The sequence below is a fragment of the Poecilia formosa genome, unplaced genomic scaffold, assembly GCF_000485575.1.
Source record: "Poecilia formosa unplaced genomic scaffold, Poecilia_formosa-5.1.2 Scaffold287, whole genome shotgun sequence".
NCBI lineage: Eukaryota > Metazoa > Chordata > Actinopteri > Cyprinodontiformes > Poeciliidae > Poecilia > Poecilia formosa.
In genome coordinates this window covers 223,944-244,779 of record NW_006800226.1, presented here as the reverse complement: position 1 = coordinate 244,779, position 20,836 = coordinate 223,944, and the positions used below count along the sequence as shown (strand labels likewise).

General features: G+C 38.0%; 1 protein-coding gene across 1 annotated transcript in view; it reads right to left on the bottom strand.

Moving 5' to 3' along the window:
- abtb2b (ankyrin repeat and BTB (POZ) domain containing 2b) overlaps positions 1-20,836 on the bottom strand; it is a 50,443-nt gene that overhangs the window by 15,496 nt on the left and 14,111 nt on the right. The window contains exon 3 of the mRNA XM_007571765.2: positions 798-944. Within this exon, the coding sequence (XP_007571827.1) occupies positions 798-944 (147 nt within the window). The remainder of the gene's footprint in view (positions 1-797; positions 945-20,836) is intronic.

Genomic DNA, 20,836 nt, shown 5'->3' with positions numbered 1-20,836 from the left:
TTCCTCACTCCCTCCCCTAACAACATCAGTTTTCACCTTTCTACCTTTCAATCATTTTCCCGTAGAACCTTTACCCTCCATATAACTAAACCCTCTCCTATAAATCTTTTCTACTGCTTCAAGCTACACCCCCAAACATCATAATTTCCTCTCAATTATTAATAAACCATATTTCTGTTCTTTATCACAGCCAAATCCTTTGCAACCTACAGTTTACCCCCCTCCACCATCACTATGAGCGCTTAATTTGCTTAGGCCTTCATAGTCTTTACTCGCATGGAAATGGGCTACAAAGATTTTGTTTAAGATAGGTCAGATAAACAAGTATCTCATTGTATTGCTCTTTTTGAGTAAAAGTGCTTAAATAGGAGTTATAAAATCTCAATAAAGGCGTCCAAAATAAACCATGACCCAAGAAGGACCAAATATGGGAACAGTTTATTTGGCAAGTTAGTCTCAGAGGAGAAACTCGAGCTTGATTCAAAAATATTTATGTAATACATTATGCCGTAGCAACAGTATTTGTAATGTTTTTCTTTTTTTTTACTTTTGATTTTTGATTTGCTTAAATTGATGCATTCTGAAAGTCAATTATGAACACCATAGTACAATAATTTAAGGCTGATAATTTGTAAAGCGTTTTAAGAATATATGTTTTTATTAAAGGAAACTTGTTCTTTTTTGTGTCGTTCCCTAAACAACTTCCAGAATTTTGTTTAACTTAAATGCTAACTGCAAAGTAAAATAAAAAATCTGTAGAAAGTCTGACAGGTGTAAAAGTGATTATTTTTACTCACTGAGCTCTGAGATGCTGCCCACACAAGTGGCCAGAAGAGATTGTTCCAGTGTTCTCAGCTCCAGCTGGGCGTAAGCATCCTCTCTGCTGTCCACAGCCTGCTGGTTCTCTGTGTATGGACTGAAATGGGCTGGGAGTGACAAAACACCTACAGATGCAAAGACAAAAACGTTCATGTAATTTCATGTGATAGACCTCACAGAGAAGCAGATTATTTCCAAGTGGAAGGAAAAACATTTTCAAAATTTAAACAGAAATCTGAAACTTATATTTAAACCATTTTACTTTGGTGCAATTAAATGTTCACAATAAGTAAAATATTTAGATAAATGGTGTCCATCTTTAATGTTGGTAACATGACAAAATGCTGCATTTGCAATCTTGCTAACATGTGACCCACATAGCAAAAACAAGAGGAAAAAAACTAAGGACGTGCTTTCTTTCATGTTCATGGTGCAAATATGAAATATGCATAGTAGCATTGAGGACAGAATGAAACAAATAGTTCTCTGAAAAGAATCCAATGCTACCATTTCTACAATATTTCACATTGTAGAGATAACACTGTACGCTGCATGTCTTTTTTTTTTAACCTACTCTTGTGCTTTCAAGACAAAATGGATGCGTGGCCAAAACAGGCTTGTCCAGCAGGTTAAATAAACCAGGAAAACATAATAAGCTTTATCCTGGTCAGTTGTGGCATTTCCTATTTGAATTGAACCCCTGAGGGTTCAGGAGCCCAACCCATCTTTCAACTTACTTTTTTAAGTAAACATTTCTACAGTAAACACCAGAACTATACTTAAAATAACTTTTTCTTAAAAGTAATATGTTGCAATCAGTCAGATCAGATTTGCCCTACGTGACCGCCTACTGTGAGTTTACACTCAGGCAAAGAGATAAGATCCTTTTTACATAACTTGAAGATGGCATCTTGTTCTTTCACTGCTGTAATTGTCTTCCTGATACAAGATAAAAGTAGCAACCAATGACAAGAAGACAGACTTCTATTTTTTTTTTTTTTGCCTCTTTGTATTCCTCTGCCTCCTTTTTGTTAGCTTTTCTGCACAGTGCGTGTATAAACCAGGCTGTGTTGTAATCTGAAGTAGATCAAACCGTTTAGTGTGCTTAATGCCATGGAGAACAAAAAGAGGGGGGGTTAGAGCTGGGGATAATAAAGAGAAGAAGAAAAAAGGTTTCTGGTGTATTTATGATGCACAAAAAACAGAGCTGTATCATTTTTAACTTCTGCCATTGGATATTGTCCCTAAAATGATATTCTCATGTTTTTCTGGTCAATGGTATGATATTACTCCCCATAAAGGAGACATTGTTTCAAAACGCTGATGTTGAGAAAGTAAACAAGAAAACGATGTACCGTATACTTTTATAAAATCAACAGTAGCAGATTAGATGAGAAACTTCAAAAGTGATTAAATCAAAGTAACTCAATTACAATATCCTCTGCAGCACTGATCTGCTGTCAAAGACTCTTCAGTCTCATCTATTTTTGCATACATGCATTTTCATTGCAACCACCTGATTTCTATAATGTGCTAGTACCCGTTTAACCACACAATACATGCATAGTTTTTCAAAAATTAAGTAGAAATCTCAAATTGGCTAAAGCTCATTCAGATTGGATTTATAGCATTTGACTGCATTTTTTAAGCTTTCCCGCCAATCCTCAATTGCATTTAGTCTTTGACTGGGCCATATTCAATTTGTTTTGATTCTACAGCATTCCCATTGTTGCTTTGGCTGCATGTTTAAGGTCACTTCAAGTGAAGCAGCTGAGAATGCCAACATGCAGTCAGCAGTGAACACACACACATTCCCTCTACTGGCATTCAGAACAAAAGGACTAAGAAATTTGAGGAAAATACTTAATACAAATCATCACTGATGCGGCACCAAAGCAAAACCTGTGCTAATGTAAATCCAACTCCAATTGATTCTTTTAAAACCTACGGGTAAATGTCAGTTTTTCCCACAGTTCCAACCCTCTAGTTACTTCACCACTGAACCCCAGTCTGCGTCATTTGGACCTTATTTTGGTCTGCAAGCCAACCCGGGCCTGTCCCCACCACCACTAATACTAGCAGCTCCTCCAATCTGCACATCATTTTTTGGCACTTCTGAGCATACGAGGAAGAGAAGGGAGTGAGTATTGGATCTGGGAGGTGGTGAGCATGTAGAGCTTTTTTGGAAATGGAATGAGTCATCCAACTAAGGGGGAACTTGGAGAAAAAATAATATTGGACTGGGCTGTGTAAGGCAGAGCCTCGAGACAAGTGACACGAGGGATTCATTCTTCTGAGGCTATTATGATTCCATTTCTGAGGTTGACCCTGCACATGTCATGTGGGAATCTCAGCTGCAAATCACAGCTGAAACTCACCACAAAGCCTGTGGCAGTTTTACACACCCATCCAAACTTTTCTCCCTCAAGCCATTTTATCTCAACTTAGCCCAACTGGTTACTATACATTTCCAATGCATTTGTCTTCACACAATTTTTCCATGCAACAAATAATACATATCTAGCAACAACATAAGTGGGAAATGGTTACCTTTTCCTTTGAGTTACTGGTCATGAGCACAGGAAAGTGTTTTTTGTTGTTGTTTTTTTTAATAAAATTGTTAAACAGATCAAGTTTCTTACACATTAAAACTAGAATAAACTGTAGCTTACAAGTTTGTCCTAGAAATGCAACTTTCTTTATCTCTTCTGAAAAACAGAAACAAAATTTTTTTAGAAAGTTAATTCTTCATGAGGCTATGTCCCACTGCTTTTCCACCACATCACCATGCTGTATCACTTTGTTGCTAGTGAATTATCTTATGTTATCTCTCAAGTCACCTTTTGTCTAACGCGACTCATGCGCGGCGGGAGTATTGTTAGATTAGATAGCTAGACTTTCGGGAATGTTTACGCTTCTCATATCAGTTATTTGGGTTGTTTTCACCTTTTTTTTTTTCAGAGAACCACACACTGGTCTCATTTTGAAAAGGACACTAATCAATACACAAAGTTTTCTTTAATGTGTGCTGAAATAGTACAAAATAAATCATAATCCTCATCTTGGCATCGCTGTGGGAAATACTGCTTGGATAAAATATTTGTTAGGCTATAATATCCCAGGAGACATTCAGTAACACTGCTTGTCAATAAAGAACCCTTTACTGACACCTTAAGTATATACTAGTAACTAAGACTAAAAAAAGCTCTGTATAAATGCTGGGAATACTTAAGATAAAAAACGTGAAACAGTAGAAAAAAGTAAAGAGCAAATGGCATATTGTTCCAGACTGTGTAGGTACCCTGTTGCTGCTTTTCAGCAACATATCTCAGGTTTTATGTTATGTTTGCCGTTTTTGTTGCCAAATTCTTTTCCCACCCACAAGCCATACTTACTTTGTTTTGTCTACCAACCGATGAGTATGTCTAGGACAGAATGATACACTCATGCTAGCTTGCTCAGGAAAACTGTCACTCAATTCAAACTGTGACAGAGGACAACATAAAAACAAACAAAAAAAATGCATCGCCATTTCTTCTTTAACAGCCACCTCATTCATTACAGAGTGGACAGATCAAAGCATTCAGGAAGAGAGGGCTTCAAAGTCACTTCCCCTGCTGAAAAAAAGAAATTCTGATTCTGGTCCAGGGAGTTGTACACTTCTTCCACTGCACACAACAGTACAGTGTTTGACAAGGGTGCAGTGGGGTGTGTGTGTGTCACTCCCACCACCTCCTGATCCCCCGTCTTTCAGTGAGAGTGTCTTTTTCCACACAAGAAAAGAAACAGTTGTGCTTCATTTCTCCTCTGTGGAATCCATACGCCAGATGTGATCCCTCACTCAAAGGACCAACCTCTTGTTTTCCACATGTAAATGCTCCAAAACACCTGTTTTTCACACATCACCACATTCCTTCTCCCTGTTTTTACATCAAGTGCAATACATAGGTCTTTTGTCAGAAGCAATGAGCATGAGGTTCACAGCAAAAAAACGCTGACTGAAGACTAATACTATAAAGGCACACGTATGCCTCTGAAAGGCTAAGAAGGACCGTCTTTATTCAGCTACACTAACTGCAGTGTTTGAGGTTAAAATGTGCTTGCTTGTTCTGCTAACCCTCCTTCTGATACTTATCTAAACAAACTCTTAGCAAGACAGAGGGGCATTTAGAAACTTAGTGCGGTGTATTACCATTTGGGTTAGAAAAATCATCATCTGACATGTTGACCTACAAGTGTGTCTTTCAAAATAGAAACTACGTGAACAGCCGACAGACATATTCATAACCCAAAACGGCTCATGTTTAATCTCAGATTTGACTGAAGTGCCAATTCACTGGAATACTTGAGCTCAAATAGGTAATGGCACTGATTTAAGTGCTTAAGAAGTTGTGATCTACTATATGCACAGTGACACTTTTGTGTCAGAGTTTGATAAATCACAGGTAGTGACAGACAAGCAAAATGGGATCTGGTCAGCATCCTCCTGACACCTCCGTCGACCCTGGCTTCAAGGAGTCAGAGGTGGAGCACAGCTGGGGCCTAGAGTGGAAGTAACCTTACCAGCTGTATGGAGGAGGACTTCAAGTCGGTGTCTGAATGTCCACATACATCATTAATCACTGAAATGGAACATTTTGTCCTAACCAAGTGGAAACATTTGAGGGAAAACCTGCTGCTAGACAGATGAGTACCAGAGAGAAACAAAGAACAGAAAAACTCTCATTAACTTAATTAGGACTGACCATGAAGTAGTAAGTTTTAAGACTCAAGTCCAATGTTTTCCCCCTCATCAGTTAGCACACCATTTCTAATGCTGTGGTAACAACATTTATTTGGTTTGGAAGTTTTTTGCAGTGTGAAAAACGCTGTTATTCTCGAATGAGTAAGGTCTTTTAAAAATAAATCAGATTCTTAAACCTTGTTTCCTATGGAGGGATTTTGGGAGTTTTTTCAAGCCAGTATTTAAAAAAAACGAAAAAAAAAACACTACTACTACTGCAGTTACAAACAGGCAACTATAGTAGCGTGAAGTAGTTTTTCCACAACCCTAGATACAGACTAGATATAAATCTGCAATAACAGGCTAAGTGTAAAAGTGCCCACTCTGCTCGTCATAAACCTTATTGTGAATGACATGAAAAGCCATTTTCTGATCACGTTTTTACAGTAAAAACGTCAAGATGAATAAACGTACAAGTTGAGTAAAGTAAAAAATCTCAATTTTGTGAAAATAAACCACTTAAGAAATACCAACCTTGCAAAGACATGACTGTGAGGTTGTAAATGTGGTATGCAGCAACATACCTACCAACCACCTTCAAACAAATCACACAAATTAGGAGAGGAAGTTTTCAGAACGATGAGTTTTAAATTCCCACAGACCGCAGAAAAACATCCCCACAAAATCTACAAAACTAACCCTAATCCTCAACATGACTTCAGCTTTTTTCCTCCTCCTCATCCTCTCCGTCTTTTACTCGCTGATCTTCCAGTCTTGTTTTACATTTTACATTCCAGGCTGTGAAAGTGGTGCCTGTGGCAATCCAGTCACATTCAAGAATCTCAGTTTCCATATGTGCCACCACATCACATACTGTTCAGCAAAGGGACAATATTACTGAATGACTAGTTTTTATTGGTCCATGGCTCCCCATACTGTAAAGGACTGGAAATATGCTATATGGTAAATGGAGGTTGGGTCTGTCCCTCTAATGACACAGAATGACTGTTATTACAGACACACACACACGCACACACACAGCAATAACAGATTCACATAAACATCTAACCTCAAACCCGCTTACTCCTAATGCAATCAACTTTTACAACGATGAAGTCACCATCAAGAACCACTCTCAGGAGAAGAGCTTGACAAGAGCAAAATGAAAAATGCTGTCACAGATCTATAAGCTACATATGATTAAGTTTAAATGAATATAACAGATCAAGAGTGGATGTTTTATTTGCCCATTTCAAAAAAGGAACAGTTAACCCCTATAAAGAACAAGCAAACCTCTATTTAGCTCTGAGCTAATACTACTACGGCATTTGGACCAGAGCTAAAAAGTGTGCATGTGCATTTATAAGAGTGTGTGTTCACATTAATTGCTCTCTTTCTGTACATGTGTGATCAGCCAGTTTGCTCTCAGCAGGATCCTGGGAGTGAAAACAGAGAACCAGTCAGTTTAGATGGCAGACAACATGCCCATTGAGCAAAAGGTCTTTAGCTGAACCCAAGACTGACTCACATTTTAGTAACACACACAAATACAAGTAACTGACCGAATAGTGTTCAAGGGTCAGTTTATATAAATTGAGTAAAATACTTTTACATAACAACTAGATGCCTTTTTTTTTCTTTGAATGAACTAGTTGTCCCAAAATGTTTGATTTTAGAACAATTCTGTTAGTCTAATAACCTTGTAGTGGCACTACACTACTCTTAATATTTTCAAGTTTTTTATGGGTTCCTAAACGGAAAAACATAAGAGCACCTTTGCTGAACAAACCTGAATTTATCAAATATGGCTGCCCTACATATAACACATAATGAAGGTACTATAGTAATTAGCACCACTATAAACCTTACCGTTTTCTCTGTGGAGAATTTTCAAAACTTGCAATATTCTTTATTTGCAGACTTCTTTAAGAGCAGGCTATAAAATATCTCAAACTCCAAGTTAAAGAACCGTTGTGAACATGTTTGGAATGTCCTCAGTCACTCTGGAGAAACAATGCGTTTTTGAGTCCATGTGCTTCTTATTTTCATGTTTTTTTCCCCTAATGGAGATAAGAATGACTTATTGTAAATGGTGCTTCTTCGTCAGCTTATTATGGAGGAAGGAGACAGCCAGGAATGCAGAATTAGTATCACACTAAAAAATCCTAACATCTTAATATGTGAGGGAAACCCTCAACTGGTGCTTGGTTCTCACAGAGCAATGGGTTTGACAGAGGGACTTAGGAGTCTGACGTTTCAAAGAACTGGATCCAAAAATCCCCCCTTGTAAATCTAAAGCTGCTTTCTGCTGACTAACATTCTGGGTTGGGCTGGGAAACGAGTAAGCTTATGCAGTGAGTCAAACTGTAAGGAAAAAAATAAGGGTGGTGGCAAAGGGATGATTATCAGGATTAGTGAAGCATTTCATTTTATCCCAATTTGCATCTACCCTCTTTTTTTATGTCATCCAATCTAAATATTTCAATTCAGCTTCACATAAAAAACAAAAGTCCCATAAGGCAACATGTTAGTTAGTACATATTTAAACTTCCAAAAGCAAGGGTGAATAATGAACTTCAGCTCCATATTTTTACACCGAGATGAATTCATGAAATTATTACATCAATGCTCTATAATGACAAACGGCCGTTTAAAAAAAGTTTTTAGAGAAATAGTGCGAACTTAATTGACATAGATGACTGAAAATTGACTAAAATTATTGTTCAAGTAAAGCAGACACCATGAATAAATTCACTTTTCATCCCACCTACATCCTTAGGTAATCCAAATCTGCACAGTCAGCTCCCTACACACTGGAGCCCATTCTGTCTTTTTAAAGACAGAAACCTACTTGTACAGGAGTGCTGCATTAACCTTTCTACTACTATAAAATTCCAATCAAACTCGCATTAAGAGAGAATACCCTGAACATTCATCTCATCCCATTAATACTTGATGGGGGTAAGATAAATATCATTGGACATTATTGCAACTCAACATCATTTTGCTACAGTAAAGTGAAGTGAGCAGGGCTTGGTTCTGAAGGCCTGCAGCACTCTAAGAACAGTAATGAGAAGGGTTGCTTGACTCACATCTGCCTGACTCTAAAGTCAAGAGGCATTGTTGAGAAGAATCGCCCTCTATGCAGAAGACTAAAAGAGTTCAATACTGGGAGGAGATGCATTATGGTCATAATGCTAGATGTTGGGAGTGGGAAGATCACCTTGTGTAATTAGTCAGGAAATCAATGCCATGGATGGAACTTGTTTTCAAGCAGCATAATAAAAAAATTAAATCAATGGACCACCCAACTTCTGATCAACAAAGGTTTTCTGATAAGTTATGTGTGTTAAGTTTGGACACACACAAGCACACTCTAGAACAACCTTAAATAACGTGACACGTCAAGTGTTCAGATGTCATCCAAAGCAAAAATCATTGGGCCATGTGTCAGGCTCACAGACGACTGCAGGAGAGCACATCAGGACGATGATGACCTGGGTGTGTCAGGGACCTCAAGGGTCACCTCTTTAGCAGGAGGTCGTAAAACACCTTTCACCACACCAGTCAGCTTATTCAAGAGGCTTCAGAACCCATCTGACACCCAAGTAGGTTTACAGCTAACCCCTGACTCTTGTGGTCCACCCCCACACTCACACTGAACACAGAGGGAGGGCCTTTATCTCAATAGGTCCTGCTAAAAATGACCTTCCTGTTATGTAGTTATGGCATCTCTTGACCCCAAAGTCAGACTTCAACACACAAAGACACACATTCAGGGCATCCTCTTTAGCGGGTCAGTGAGCCTACAAGTGTCCACATGGTGGTCCGCTATATAGAAGACCCTGAAATGTTAGACAAAGGTTTATTGTGGTCATTTTGTCGGTACAAAATTACTGATATTTATGGCTCCAATTTTCTTAAAGTGTGGTTTGACAAATTGGGTTGCAAATAAAATTATGGAAACATGAGTACATTTAATAACTTGATTAGTCTTTTTCTCCTTAGGGTATGTTTATTTTAGCTTATTTGTAGGAAATGATGAGATGCTGCAACTTGATAACAGGAAGATACTGTTATATGTATCACGTATTTAACACGTTAGCTACAATGGCCCTGCCACACAGTCCTAATAGTTTTAGGTCTTTATGGGTTGTCAGAAGAAGTTCAAGAATGACAATAGTCCTCCCCCACCTGTTGCTGGGCAATTTCAGTAAGCTACCTGAAAGAAGGCCCCTACAGTTTTTTTGCTTAAGATAGAAAAAAAAAGTCTCAAAAAAAAACTAATTCCAGCCATAAAATACAGTAAGTAACCCATTACTCTTCTTGAAAAACACTTAAAACTAAAGCCGGATAGCTACAAGTAATCATGTCTGGTACAATGCTGACTGCAGGCTGGATACCAGAGCAGCCAGCCTGATTAAATAATTCAAACTCCTGGAGTTAAGGAGAAAAACGTGAAAAATATATCATCTAAATTTAGAGCGCCTGTTCAATACTTATCACTCATATTAATCCATCAAACCAAGAATGTAATAACCAATATTTCAGATAACAATCGAAGTCTCAGTGTTTGAGAACTTCAAATGCTTCAAAGTTATCTATGACACCAAGTCCGAAGTATGCAGGTCCCCGCCCCAGAAAATGTTAAACAGAAGCAATTTCAGACTCAGACGAAATAAACCCGAGTTGCTCAAAGGACGCTTTCTGCAATCTAGTGTGATCCTCAGTCTGAGAAGAATTTGATGTTAAGTTGCTACAATGGTCATTTACTCACACATTTCTTAGTCACGAGCTTGGCAGCAACTCAAAGTTACAGGAGGTGAGAATGTGTGCACATATGTAGATGAGGTTGTATTGTGATGCATTCCCAGCTGTTACTATTTCGGGTCTCAGAGACAAGCCTGACTTTGCCCCAATTATATCTTTTAAACAGACATCTGAGCAGCACTTAAAATGCCTAATCCCAGTAAACTGTTTTAATGAAACTGTCTTCATAAATGTATTGCTGTGTGTATGAAGATGTACTAAAGATACAGGAGGATTCTGTTCCATTGTTCTACATGGACCACCCACTAAAGCTCAGACTAAAGGAAACAGGAGAAGGAAAAAGAAAAAGAGAAAAAACAGACATTGTTAAAGAAAGATAACCTTTTTCAAATCCTTGTGTATTTCTTAACTTGTCACATTTATTTATACCACAAAACCAGAGCACACATAATGTTTTAAGACAGAACAAACAATATAAAAGCCAGGGTCAATTTGCCTTTTGTGAGTTGAGGAAGCTGGGTAATTCTCACAAGAGTCTGTGTGTATATGAGCATATGTGTGCCAATGCAATTCTTCCCAAGTAGAAAAAATTAGATTCAACTTATATTTCTATGGTGCAAACCAAACAGGCTGAATGATGACCGACAGATTTTTACTGAATATTAATGAACCCAAGCACTGAAACTTGGATGTTGGCAAAACCAAGTGTGGTTTTGTTTTGGCAAATCCCTCAAACAAAAAGATAAATCACTATAAATGACATGTAGACTGATTAAATCTTGCTCATAATGTGAACAAAAAGAGTGAATAGTTTCCAAGCACCTTTCACAGTAAACCACAGTAAACCAACTCAGAGTTTTGATATGTGCTGAGTATCCGAGTCTAACCACCATGGTATTGTTAGTAAATCATGATGAGTGAGAGGTGCAAGCCACATCCTGACCACACACTAAAAACACACAAACCCCTCTAGCCTTCCCAGACAGAGCACATTGCCCAAAAGCTAAAGGCATTTTAAAGGAGGTGGAGTGTGTGTGAACATTTTAGGGGTAATGTTTGTGTGTAACCTACTGGGAGATGAGAGCTATTCTGGTGCACACTGACAAAGTTCTTACACAAACAAACAGCGTCAAGCCCGTTTTCCTTCCATTTTCCCCCCACATAGTCTTTTTGAAGGCAATGATAGCAGCTGAAAATTCCCACAAGACCCTCATGTCTTAATTTTGTATATGAATGTTATGTCAGATTTTATATAAGCTGTATCTTTAACTTCCAACTTACGTGTCATCTTATCCATTTCTTAAAGCCACCATTACATCTTTGAACTTCCTGCCCTGTTCTAAGCCAATAACCACGAATAGGCAGACAGACAGGGGAGGAGGCTGTTGGCACATTTCGTCCAGCTGCTCGCCAACCGTTCAGGGTTGGGGTTTGGACGACGCAAAGCAATAAGCAGGAAAAATGCATGAATTGGTTTCCCCACACTTGACAACTCCCATTCTCCAATTTCAGTCCCTGATGTCTCCAATGGGCTTTCAGAAACAGCAGGGTGATAATTACTTACATTTTACCTTTTGCCACTGGAGACACCACAACATGATAAGAACAAGCTGGGGACATGATGAGATATTTTTAATGGTGTTTGAAATAGAAATACAGAAAAAAAAATCTTCTGCCTAAAAAGTGAGGTCACACCTAGCTGCTAAAAAAACCCACTTTGTAATAAAACTAATAAAAAACATTTAAGATTAGGTGTTCTAAATGTAGAAAGGCTTTCTAAAGGAGTCCTCTCTCAGCAGCAGGTTCCCAGGAGTCTAAAGGCAACAGAAGGTCTGTGAAGGAAATCATTGGCTCACCTTCAGCCACGAGGGACCTGGCAAAAACAGACCGCAGCTGAGAGCCAAAACGTAGGAGAACCAGAATAAGGAGAAAAATAGTTACAAGATAAGTGACCAAAGAAGCTTGAATATTTATCTGATTTATTTCTCAAACCGCAGACAATGGTAAGCAAAGGCCACAAAGAAAAGAGAAAATGCTCAAGAATATCACATTAAAATGCAAAACACATATTTGACCATCCTGTGCTTTTCAGTTAGCAGTAAACCTCATTTTGCTACCAATACCTAAACATTTTGTTTCACGGAAAATTCAGGTCCATAGACTCATATAGAAGTGAATAGAAGCAAAAAATCTCCTTTGTAGCTTGACTGCAGCTCCTCTGTGCTTAATTTCAAACTTAGAGTGACCTTTGGTGATGCTCTGAATATTTGGCACAAGCAACCACAAAGTAAATACCTTTTAACTGTGATATACAGCTATGAAGCACTCATGGCAAAAAAGATCTGAGAGTTCAAACATGATTTTTCCTTCCTCAAATGTCTAAAAAAGAAGAAGTTCAAGGGGAGGAAATGGGGAAGAGACAAGTCAAAAACCAGTGGGAATTTCTAACAGATATGCCAATTGGTATTACCAACAAAAGCTAATGTGTTTCAAACATTGTCCCAACATGCTCACCACAGGATGGAATAACCTTTTTGAGAGATTTGATGAGAATGGAAAACCTATCGACTGCAGATACGACCAACGTTTTGCATCCTGGACAAGCTGGATGCAAAAGGTTACTTAGGCGTTTTGCCCGATGGAGCTGGCCCAAAAGTCTAAGGCTCTCTGCTTAGGCTTCTGCCTCCGCGACCGGACCCTGGATAAGCAGAAGGTAATGGATGGGTGGGTGGATGGATACAAGATAAGCTGCTAACCTAGATTTTGAGGTCAGGTTTGTTGGGAAACTACATTTTTCCACTTGTAGTCCTGACAACACAGGGATGTGTTGGCTAATTTTTTCCTTCTGAAATCTGGAAATGTCAGCATCTGTATAAAAATTTTTATCCATTGTTAAATGGCATTTTGCAATCACATGGTACCAATAAATACACTAGTTTTTCCTTTTCTGGTTTTATGACATTACACAACAAACTGTCAAACCATAAGTCCTATTTCTAAAATCTGTCCGCATAGTGGTACTTTGAAAAATAATAAAACAATAGAGAATCACTGCTTTATTAATGCATCTCTATGATTGAACTTGTGAACCTCTCCCCGAACCCCACATTTAACACTTTTCTACTTGTGCACCCTTATAAAAGTTCATAATGCTTTTCACTTAAAGGCTCATTAAAACCAAAGCCTCGCTGAATACACGGTCTGCTACTAGTTTTCTATTACTTCCCTTTGACAAAATAGAATAATTGCATTTCAAGACTCCACTGCAGAACACATGGATCAGCAGCTGCATGTGGAGCAAAAACCAACAGAGGAAGGTCAAAGGAGTAGAAAAACTGAGAGATGAGGAGCTTTGGGGAAACTTCCAGCCTTCCACTGGGTCAAGGCAGGACTCAGCCAAGGTTTTTTTTCTCCCTGCATGGAGCTAAAGGCCACAGTAATCCATTCAAACGTGTCAGTAATAGTAAGACAAAAAGCAAATGAAAAAGTAAATCCACTTATATTAAAAGGTTTTTCTCCAAGTTTGTGTTTAACTAAGAAATTTGGGAGTACTTTACTGATTTATTTCTAAAAAAAAAACAAAAACACAGGAGTATGTTGTGTCGTGCAGTTCTTTACATTTCAGATTAATGTTAGAAAGCAAAGATGACACCAAAAAGATCAGTCCCTTAGCCACACCTCTTTCCTGAAAATAAGCTAGATATCACAGATATCAAATAAAGTCAATAAATTCCATATATATGTAAAAAAATATATATACATTTCCCCATCTGTTTGTGTCTCCATCTAAACTATTTTAAGTTTAGCTGAGTGAGTATGCAGTTGTGTTCATTTTGTTATCTATGTCTATTCCGGCAGGAGGACAGAGCCACAATGTTATCAGAGTGACAAAGAATCTCCAAGACATCTCCTCCCACTAAGTACAAGCATATGCGTTTGAATTCCAGTCAGATGTCATGAGTTTTAAATCCATCATTTCCTTAAAGTCAGATCATTGCCTGTGCTTCTCAGGTGAAAACAGAAACCTTTAAACATAGGAGAATAAAACCACTTTGTTTAAATGTTAGCATGAAAGAACTTGGATTAGTCCGGGCAGCTCAAACTGGACCTCTCTGGGATACAGCTGACCAAATGGGTGTGTGTCGCTTGTTTTATGACGCACTGCTCCTAAGGCTTAATACCTCCCCATTGAAAACTCTAAACCACTAACACATCTGCCTCCTACACCTCCATTGTTGAGCTATACAATCCCTTTATTCGTGCAAGACTGAACTTTCAAAAAGGGGTCCTTATTTAGGGGACAGAAAGCTTCGAAAGGGAGACAATTATGGAACAAAGCGTCTAATTATTGGTGGAGTTGCCTAATAGAACACTGCTCCAGTTATCCCCGTTAACAACTTCTTCTTGACCCCTGTTAGTGAATTTATGGCACAGCACATTATAATTGCTGTCAGTGTGCCTTTACAATGCTTTTATTACACCATTTAACAGATGTATAAAGAAACACGGGGTGTTGACGCATGCATACAGCCTATGTATTGTAACTTAAAACTTAACCCAAAAAAACAATAATAATAATAATAAAAAAACAATACAAAAATGTATGCTTGTAACTACAGATCGGGGAAAAGGAGTTGGTGCATGCTATTTTTTACTGTAGCATCTAGTCGAAATTAATAAAATACACAATGTTTTTTTGAACTATTATTTTGGTTAGAAGTGGGGTCATGTGAAAAGCATTTGTTTAAAACTTGCAGTTAAAAGTCCTTTAACGAAAGGTCAGAGAACAAGCTGGAGTGACAGGAGTTTTTCCAGGTGTAAAGAACAATGCAGCTTTAGCCCTCCTGAGCAGGCTGTTTCACACTTCCAGTCGGATAGCTGATAGCTGGTTATCTCTTGCTTATAAGACAGACAAATTTGGCTTAGAAATATGTTTGACTGCAAACAAAACAGAAAAATCACATATTGAGAGTAGTTTTAAAACAACAGTTACTATCAGCAAGTTTTTACTGGAGGTTATTAGACCATGTCAATGTCATACCCAACACCTCAATTCTAAAGCGGCTAAAATTCAGAAGTGCTCTCAGACCAAAGTTGTGGTCTGTTAAGTTTCTGTCTGACTGACTTCCTCTGCAGCCTCCATGTGCAGAGAATGAAAAAAAATGGGGGAAAAAACTGTGCCAAATCGTAACATAGCAAAGGTACTCTGGAAATGGTCGCTTGGGTGGAATGTGCTTTGGAGAAACTGGTGCAAAAGAAAAAAAAAAAGATGGAAATGGATAAATTCAAGATTTGAAGAACCCAGCCAACCTGCTTTGTCACAAAGCCCAAACCATGCATCACAAAGTATGACACTGAGGAAGAAGAGAACATACAGGGATTATAAGAAGGTATCCAGTTGGTGAGAAATTCCAGCTCACATCACATGACCGATCTTCCACCTCCAACCATTTACATCCTTTATAAGCCGATCATACGGCCACTGAGGGGAAAACCTGGCCACCACTGCTGGGGTGTATTTTGTCCAGCACTGTCTGTGACCTGTGGTGACACACAGATGGAAAACACTGCACAGTAACAGCCTGGCCAACAGAAAGCAACAGAACAGATGTCACTGAATAGACAGAGGCCACTAACTCACACAACCCATCCAAACACAAACTAACTCTGACAAGAGCCACTCATTACAGATGTTCCCAAATTAGTTGGATGACATCCCAAGAGACCCATCATATAAGGACCACCATCGCCCTAGAATGCAAAAGTAAAAGCATCTGGTTGGAGTGTTATTGCAAAAAGAATAAACAGGCAGTCGGGGATTTCACTTAAAGCCCAAATCAGATTATTATGATTATGATGATTATGTGTATAAAAAAAAGTGTTTTAGGTCTACAAAAAAATAAATGAACAGTTCCACCAAAAGATTTGTATGTCACTCCTCAGCAAAAATTGTGACATGTTTTGTAACTGACTGCACTGAAAAGCAGACGTTTTCCTTTAGTTCCCTCTGGGAACTGAACTGTTTATTTTACTTCCTGAAAGGAGGTCCACACATGGTGGACACAAGATGCAGATACACTGTCGAAAGAAAGGCAACTGAACACTGTAGAAGAGTGTGTCCTACTTGATGGCGTCTGCTTTTCCTGTGCCCACATGTGCTCTCCAAATGGCCCGCTAAATGTGCTCCTTCCCTCCACCAACCACAAGAGAATTCCAGGAAGCCTTACTCTGAGGTTTGCTCCAAATATGCAGTGTGTGTGTGCACCACTGTGGCTCTGTTAATCGAACCATATGCTCTCCAAGATGACCTTGACCCAGCAGGTGATGTATTTTAGGAGATGACACTACAAACAGGGGTTCATATGTAAAATGATTTTAGCATATTGTGTACTCCTAACAGGGAACTACAAAAAAATAAGTAGTGCAATGCAAAAGTGACAGATAATAAAATGACTGGGAAAAAATGATTGCAATCAATATGAATTAAGAGTGTAACAATGATTTTAAAAATCCAAGAATTGGATGTTGGGTGATGTCTTAGTGAAGATCAGACAATACTTGACAGCACACAGACAAAACCATTCTCAGATCACAGTTTAAATTGGTTTAAAACCACACTGGTGTAGTTATCAGCAAAAGTCTGGGAGGGGAGGGAAATGCACTGTGATGTGGACCGAAAGTGGTTCAAGCAAGTTATGTTTACATGTGTGTTGTTGCTGATGAAGCTCAAAGCTTGGTGACCCAACAAACGCATTCCACAGTGAGCAGATACAGGATTACAGAAAGAGCAGTGGGTGGTGCAAAGAACAAAACAAAACAAACAAAAAAAATAGAGAGAGGAATTAACACTGCATTCATGTAATTATCAATGGAATTTTTAAAGAAAAGAAAAGCTAAACTCTTTCAATTTGGGTTTTTCTTCCACACTGATCTGCATTTTCTTGGCTTGAGTCAAACAGGTTCAGACAGAACCAGTCACTAATTGTCACGCAGACTGTATGCCTACATTAGTCAGCATTCAAAAACCCTAGAGCAACACATGCAAACACAAAGCAGACCCCTTATGAAGTGCAGACACCGTCACAATAAGATTACAGAATGGAAATCAAAGCAAAAACTTTGGAGTAAAAATATCAAAGACAGCAAAGACCTACTTCTGACAGGAGGATAATTTAGCCAAACCCATTCATTATGGGCTAGCCGCTGACAGAACTTGGCATGGTGGCTGATGGCCAATGACACGCATGTTTAATTCTAGCAACAGTTTTTCATGAGCTTTCTTGCACATTTTACTTTGCAACACTTTTACTTCTCAACCAACCCTCCATCTGAAGAATAAAAGGGCTTTTTGAGTTTTTTTTTGTTTTTTTTTAAACTTTCCTTGAAAAGTAAGGTGAGATATAAATTATTCCTGAAAACATGAAGTGAACTGTGTTTTTCTATCAATCCTGCCAACAATATTAAAATGCACAGCAGTTAGTCGCAGTATCACTTTAAGTCCTAATTCATGAGTCCCAGTCAGCTCAGCTGTTTGCTGACCACAAGGCTGTGTGACGTTAACATCATTTGTACCTGCACATTCGGGTTCACTGAGACTCTGTGTGCACATTAAAATCCCAGATTATTGAGACTACTCGCACTGTGCTTGCCTTCAGCAAAACATTGCTGCCACCCTTTCACTGGTAAACACACAGCAGACATAGAAAACAAAAGATAAACTAAGAGGTCTTTGTACACTCAGAAGAACAAACAACAAAAAAAGCTTGTTTTGCCGATGTCCACAGCGTGGATACTTCTTTCAAACAAAACAATACATTTTTTTTTTACTGACAAGGAAAACACTATTTTCTTTATATGTATTTATTAATTTCCTCTAATAATACATAATCCAGAGTATTATAGTATCTTATTAAGCTTCTGTGAAAACCATCTCCATTAGAACACAGTCCTTAAGATAAAATAGTCTGAAGAGAGGTGTATGCGTGTCCACAAGGTATCAGCAGATTTGCATTTAGACATGCAAAGGCATTTTAAAGTTGTAATTTAGAATATGTAAACAAAAATAAACTGAATGCACTTGGTGCTTTGCATTTAACAACGTAAAGTTATTTATTTAACAAGCAAACCTTAAATTCCCGAGGAAAGTAAAATATAAAGAAGCGTATAACAGTCAAAATAGTTTGTCTTTCAGTGAGTGAGACTAAGAAAGTCACAGAAAATCCAGACTTGTTAGCGCGACCAAATACTCCACATCAACTTTAGCAAAGCTCAGTTAGTTGTGTACATTAAATGTGTGAGCTTATAACATTTCTGCCTTTTAAAAAAATAGGGAGTAAATATACTTTTCTAGTTTGACTAAAACATTCAGAAGGTGCATTTGTTTTTCCTTTGATACATACTAAAGCAATTGAAGCAGTTCTCTTGCTACATATGCATTTAGTGCAGCAATTCTCCATCGAGAGGCTCCTCTTCAGCAGAAAAGATTTGGCTCAGACTGACCTGAGTCAGACTCAAATAAATTTCTCCAAAGAGCACAGCAAGGGGTTATTATGTCCAATCCTTAGTTACACAATCTGGTTCCACACAATCCCTGACACTCATCTGAGCTTTCTCTCCTTATCACAGACACCCAGCAGCACCTCGCTGTCTGAAATAATCAGCAATTCAACTTTACCTCCAAATCACCCAGAAAATGCTTCAAAACTAGCAAAAACAGGTTTCTTAAGTTAGTGAAAGCAGTGCAAGTAAGATGTATAATTCTTTAAATACTCCAAACAGTGATGATTGGTATATTTTATCCTCATAAAACACACCAGGGAACAAATTTATTTTGGCGGGTTATGAAGACCACATTACAAAGACCTCAGTTTACCATTCATGAGATCAGTGAGCTCTTTAGAAGAAAAGACTAAATGCAGCATTGTTTGTTTCTCCTTTTTGTCAAATCATGCAACTTTATCTAACCATCTCTAAATAAACTTTGAGAGGGTTCAGGCCGTTGCCAGATGTTTTCTTACAAAAACTGCAGCCATTGTAGGGCATGTTGAGAACATTTATTGTTTTCTGTAGCGCATGCTGCCTCCAATATGGTAATTAGGGGGTAGATGTTAAAAGTGATGAATGCCCAGTCCAAATGTATAACCAGGGTCTTTGTTAAACTATGTGAAAGAGAAAACTGAGACTCAATCACCTTTTAATAAACACCTGTTAAGCATTTATAGGTTCTAAAGGACAAAATCTTGCTTGTTAAATATAAAACCAGGTCACAGCTAGCCATGATGCTCCCCTATTTTTCCTTTATATTTAAAATATTAACATGCAAACTAAGGTAATTGTAGCAAGATGTTAATAAAGGTGTGTTTGGCTCATTCTAAAGTAAAATGTTTTCTCAGCTTTGGCTCTGCAGATCAGTAATTACATTATTTCAGTTTATTGTGCCATCATAAAGGTTTTCACAACTTCCTCAGGATAACATCTTTGTTTTATAGCTCATGATGTTTCAAACATTGAAATAGAATAGTAATAGCTGTAATGTGTTATAGCCATTACACCGCAGATTTAAAACTGCAACTAAGAACACAGGGTCTATTGACAGAAAATAGAAATAAATTAAAATAATCAGAAAAAAAATACTGTTAATGAGATAAAGGTGTGTAACAGGTGTTTGGCGGAAAAAAAAGACATCCTTGTCAGAATTAGCACATTTGAAGGGTTATGTTTGGATATCTAAAAGATCCTGGGAAATGTAAGTTAACAATACTTCATTAGTCTGGGTGCAGAGATTTTCTGAATGACACATTTAAGACTCTCAGAATATAATGACTATGCTTTGGCTCGTAGATACTCAGGGTTGCCTTTATTCATCCAATGAGGATTTTCAAATTCTGTTTAACAAGAACAACTTCTGCAAAAACGCTAAAACCTGATTTCCAAGTGCTATTTGACTTATCCATATGAGAAACAGATATATATATATTTTTAATCTTTTGATAACTTCCTAATAAAAGAAAAATGCATGTGCATGGATGACTCATTTTTTGCGATGTACATGCTTACCAGCTCTCCAGTTAANCCCACATTTAACACTTTTCTACTTGTGCACCCTTATAAAAGTTCATAATGCTTTTCACTTAAAGGCTCATTAAAACCAAAGCCTCGCTGAATACACGGTCTGCTACTAGTTTTCTATTACTTCCCTTTGACAAAATAGAATAATTGCATTTCAAGACTCCACTGCAGAACACATGGATCAGCAGCTGCATGTGGAGCAAAAACCAACAGAGGAAGGTCAAAGGAGTAGAAAAACTGAGAGATGAGGAGCTTTGGGGAAACTTCCAGCCTTCCACTGGGTCAAGGCAGGACTCAGCCAAGGTTTTTTTTCTCCCTGCATGGAGCTAAAGGCCACAGTAATCCATTCAAACGTGTCAGTAATAGTAAGACAAAAAGCAAATGAAAAAGTAAATCCACTTATATTAAAAGGTTTTTTTCTAAGTTTGTGTTTAACTAAGAAATTTGGGAGTACTT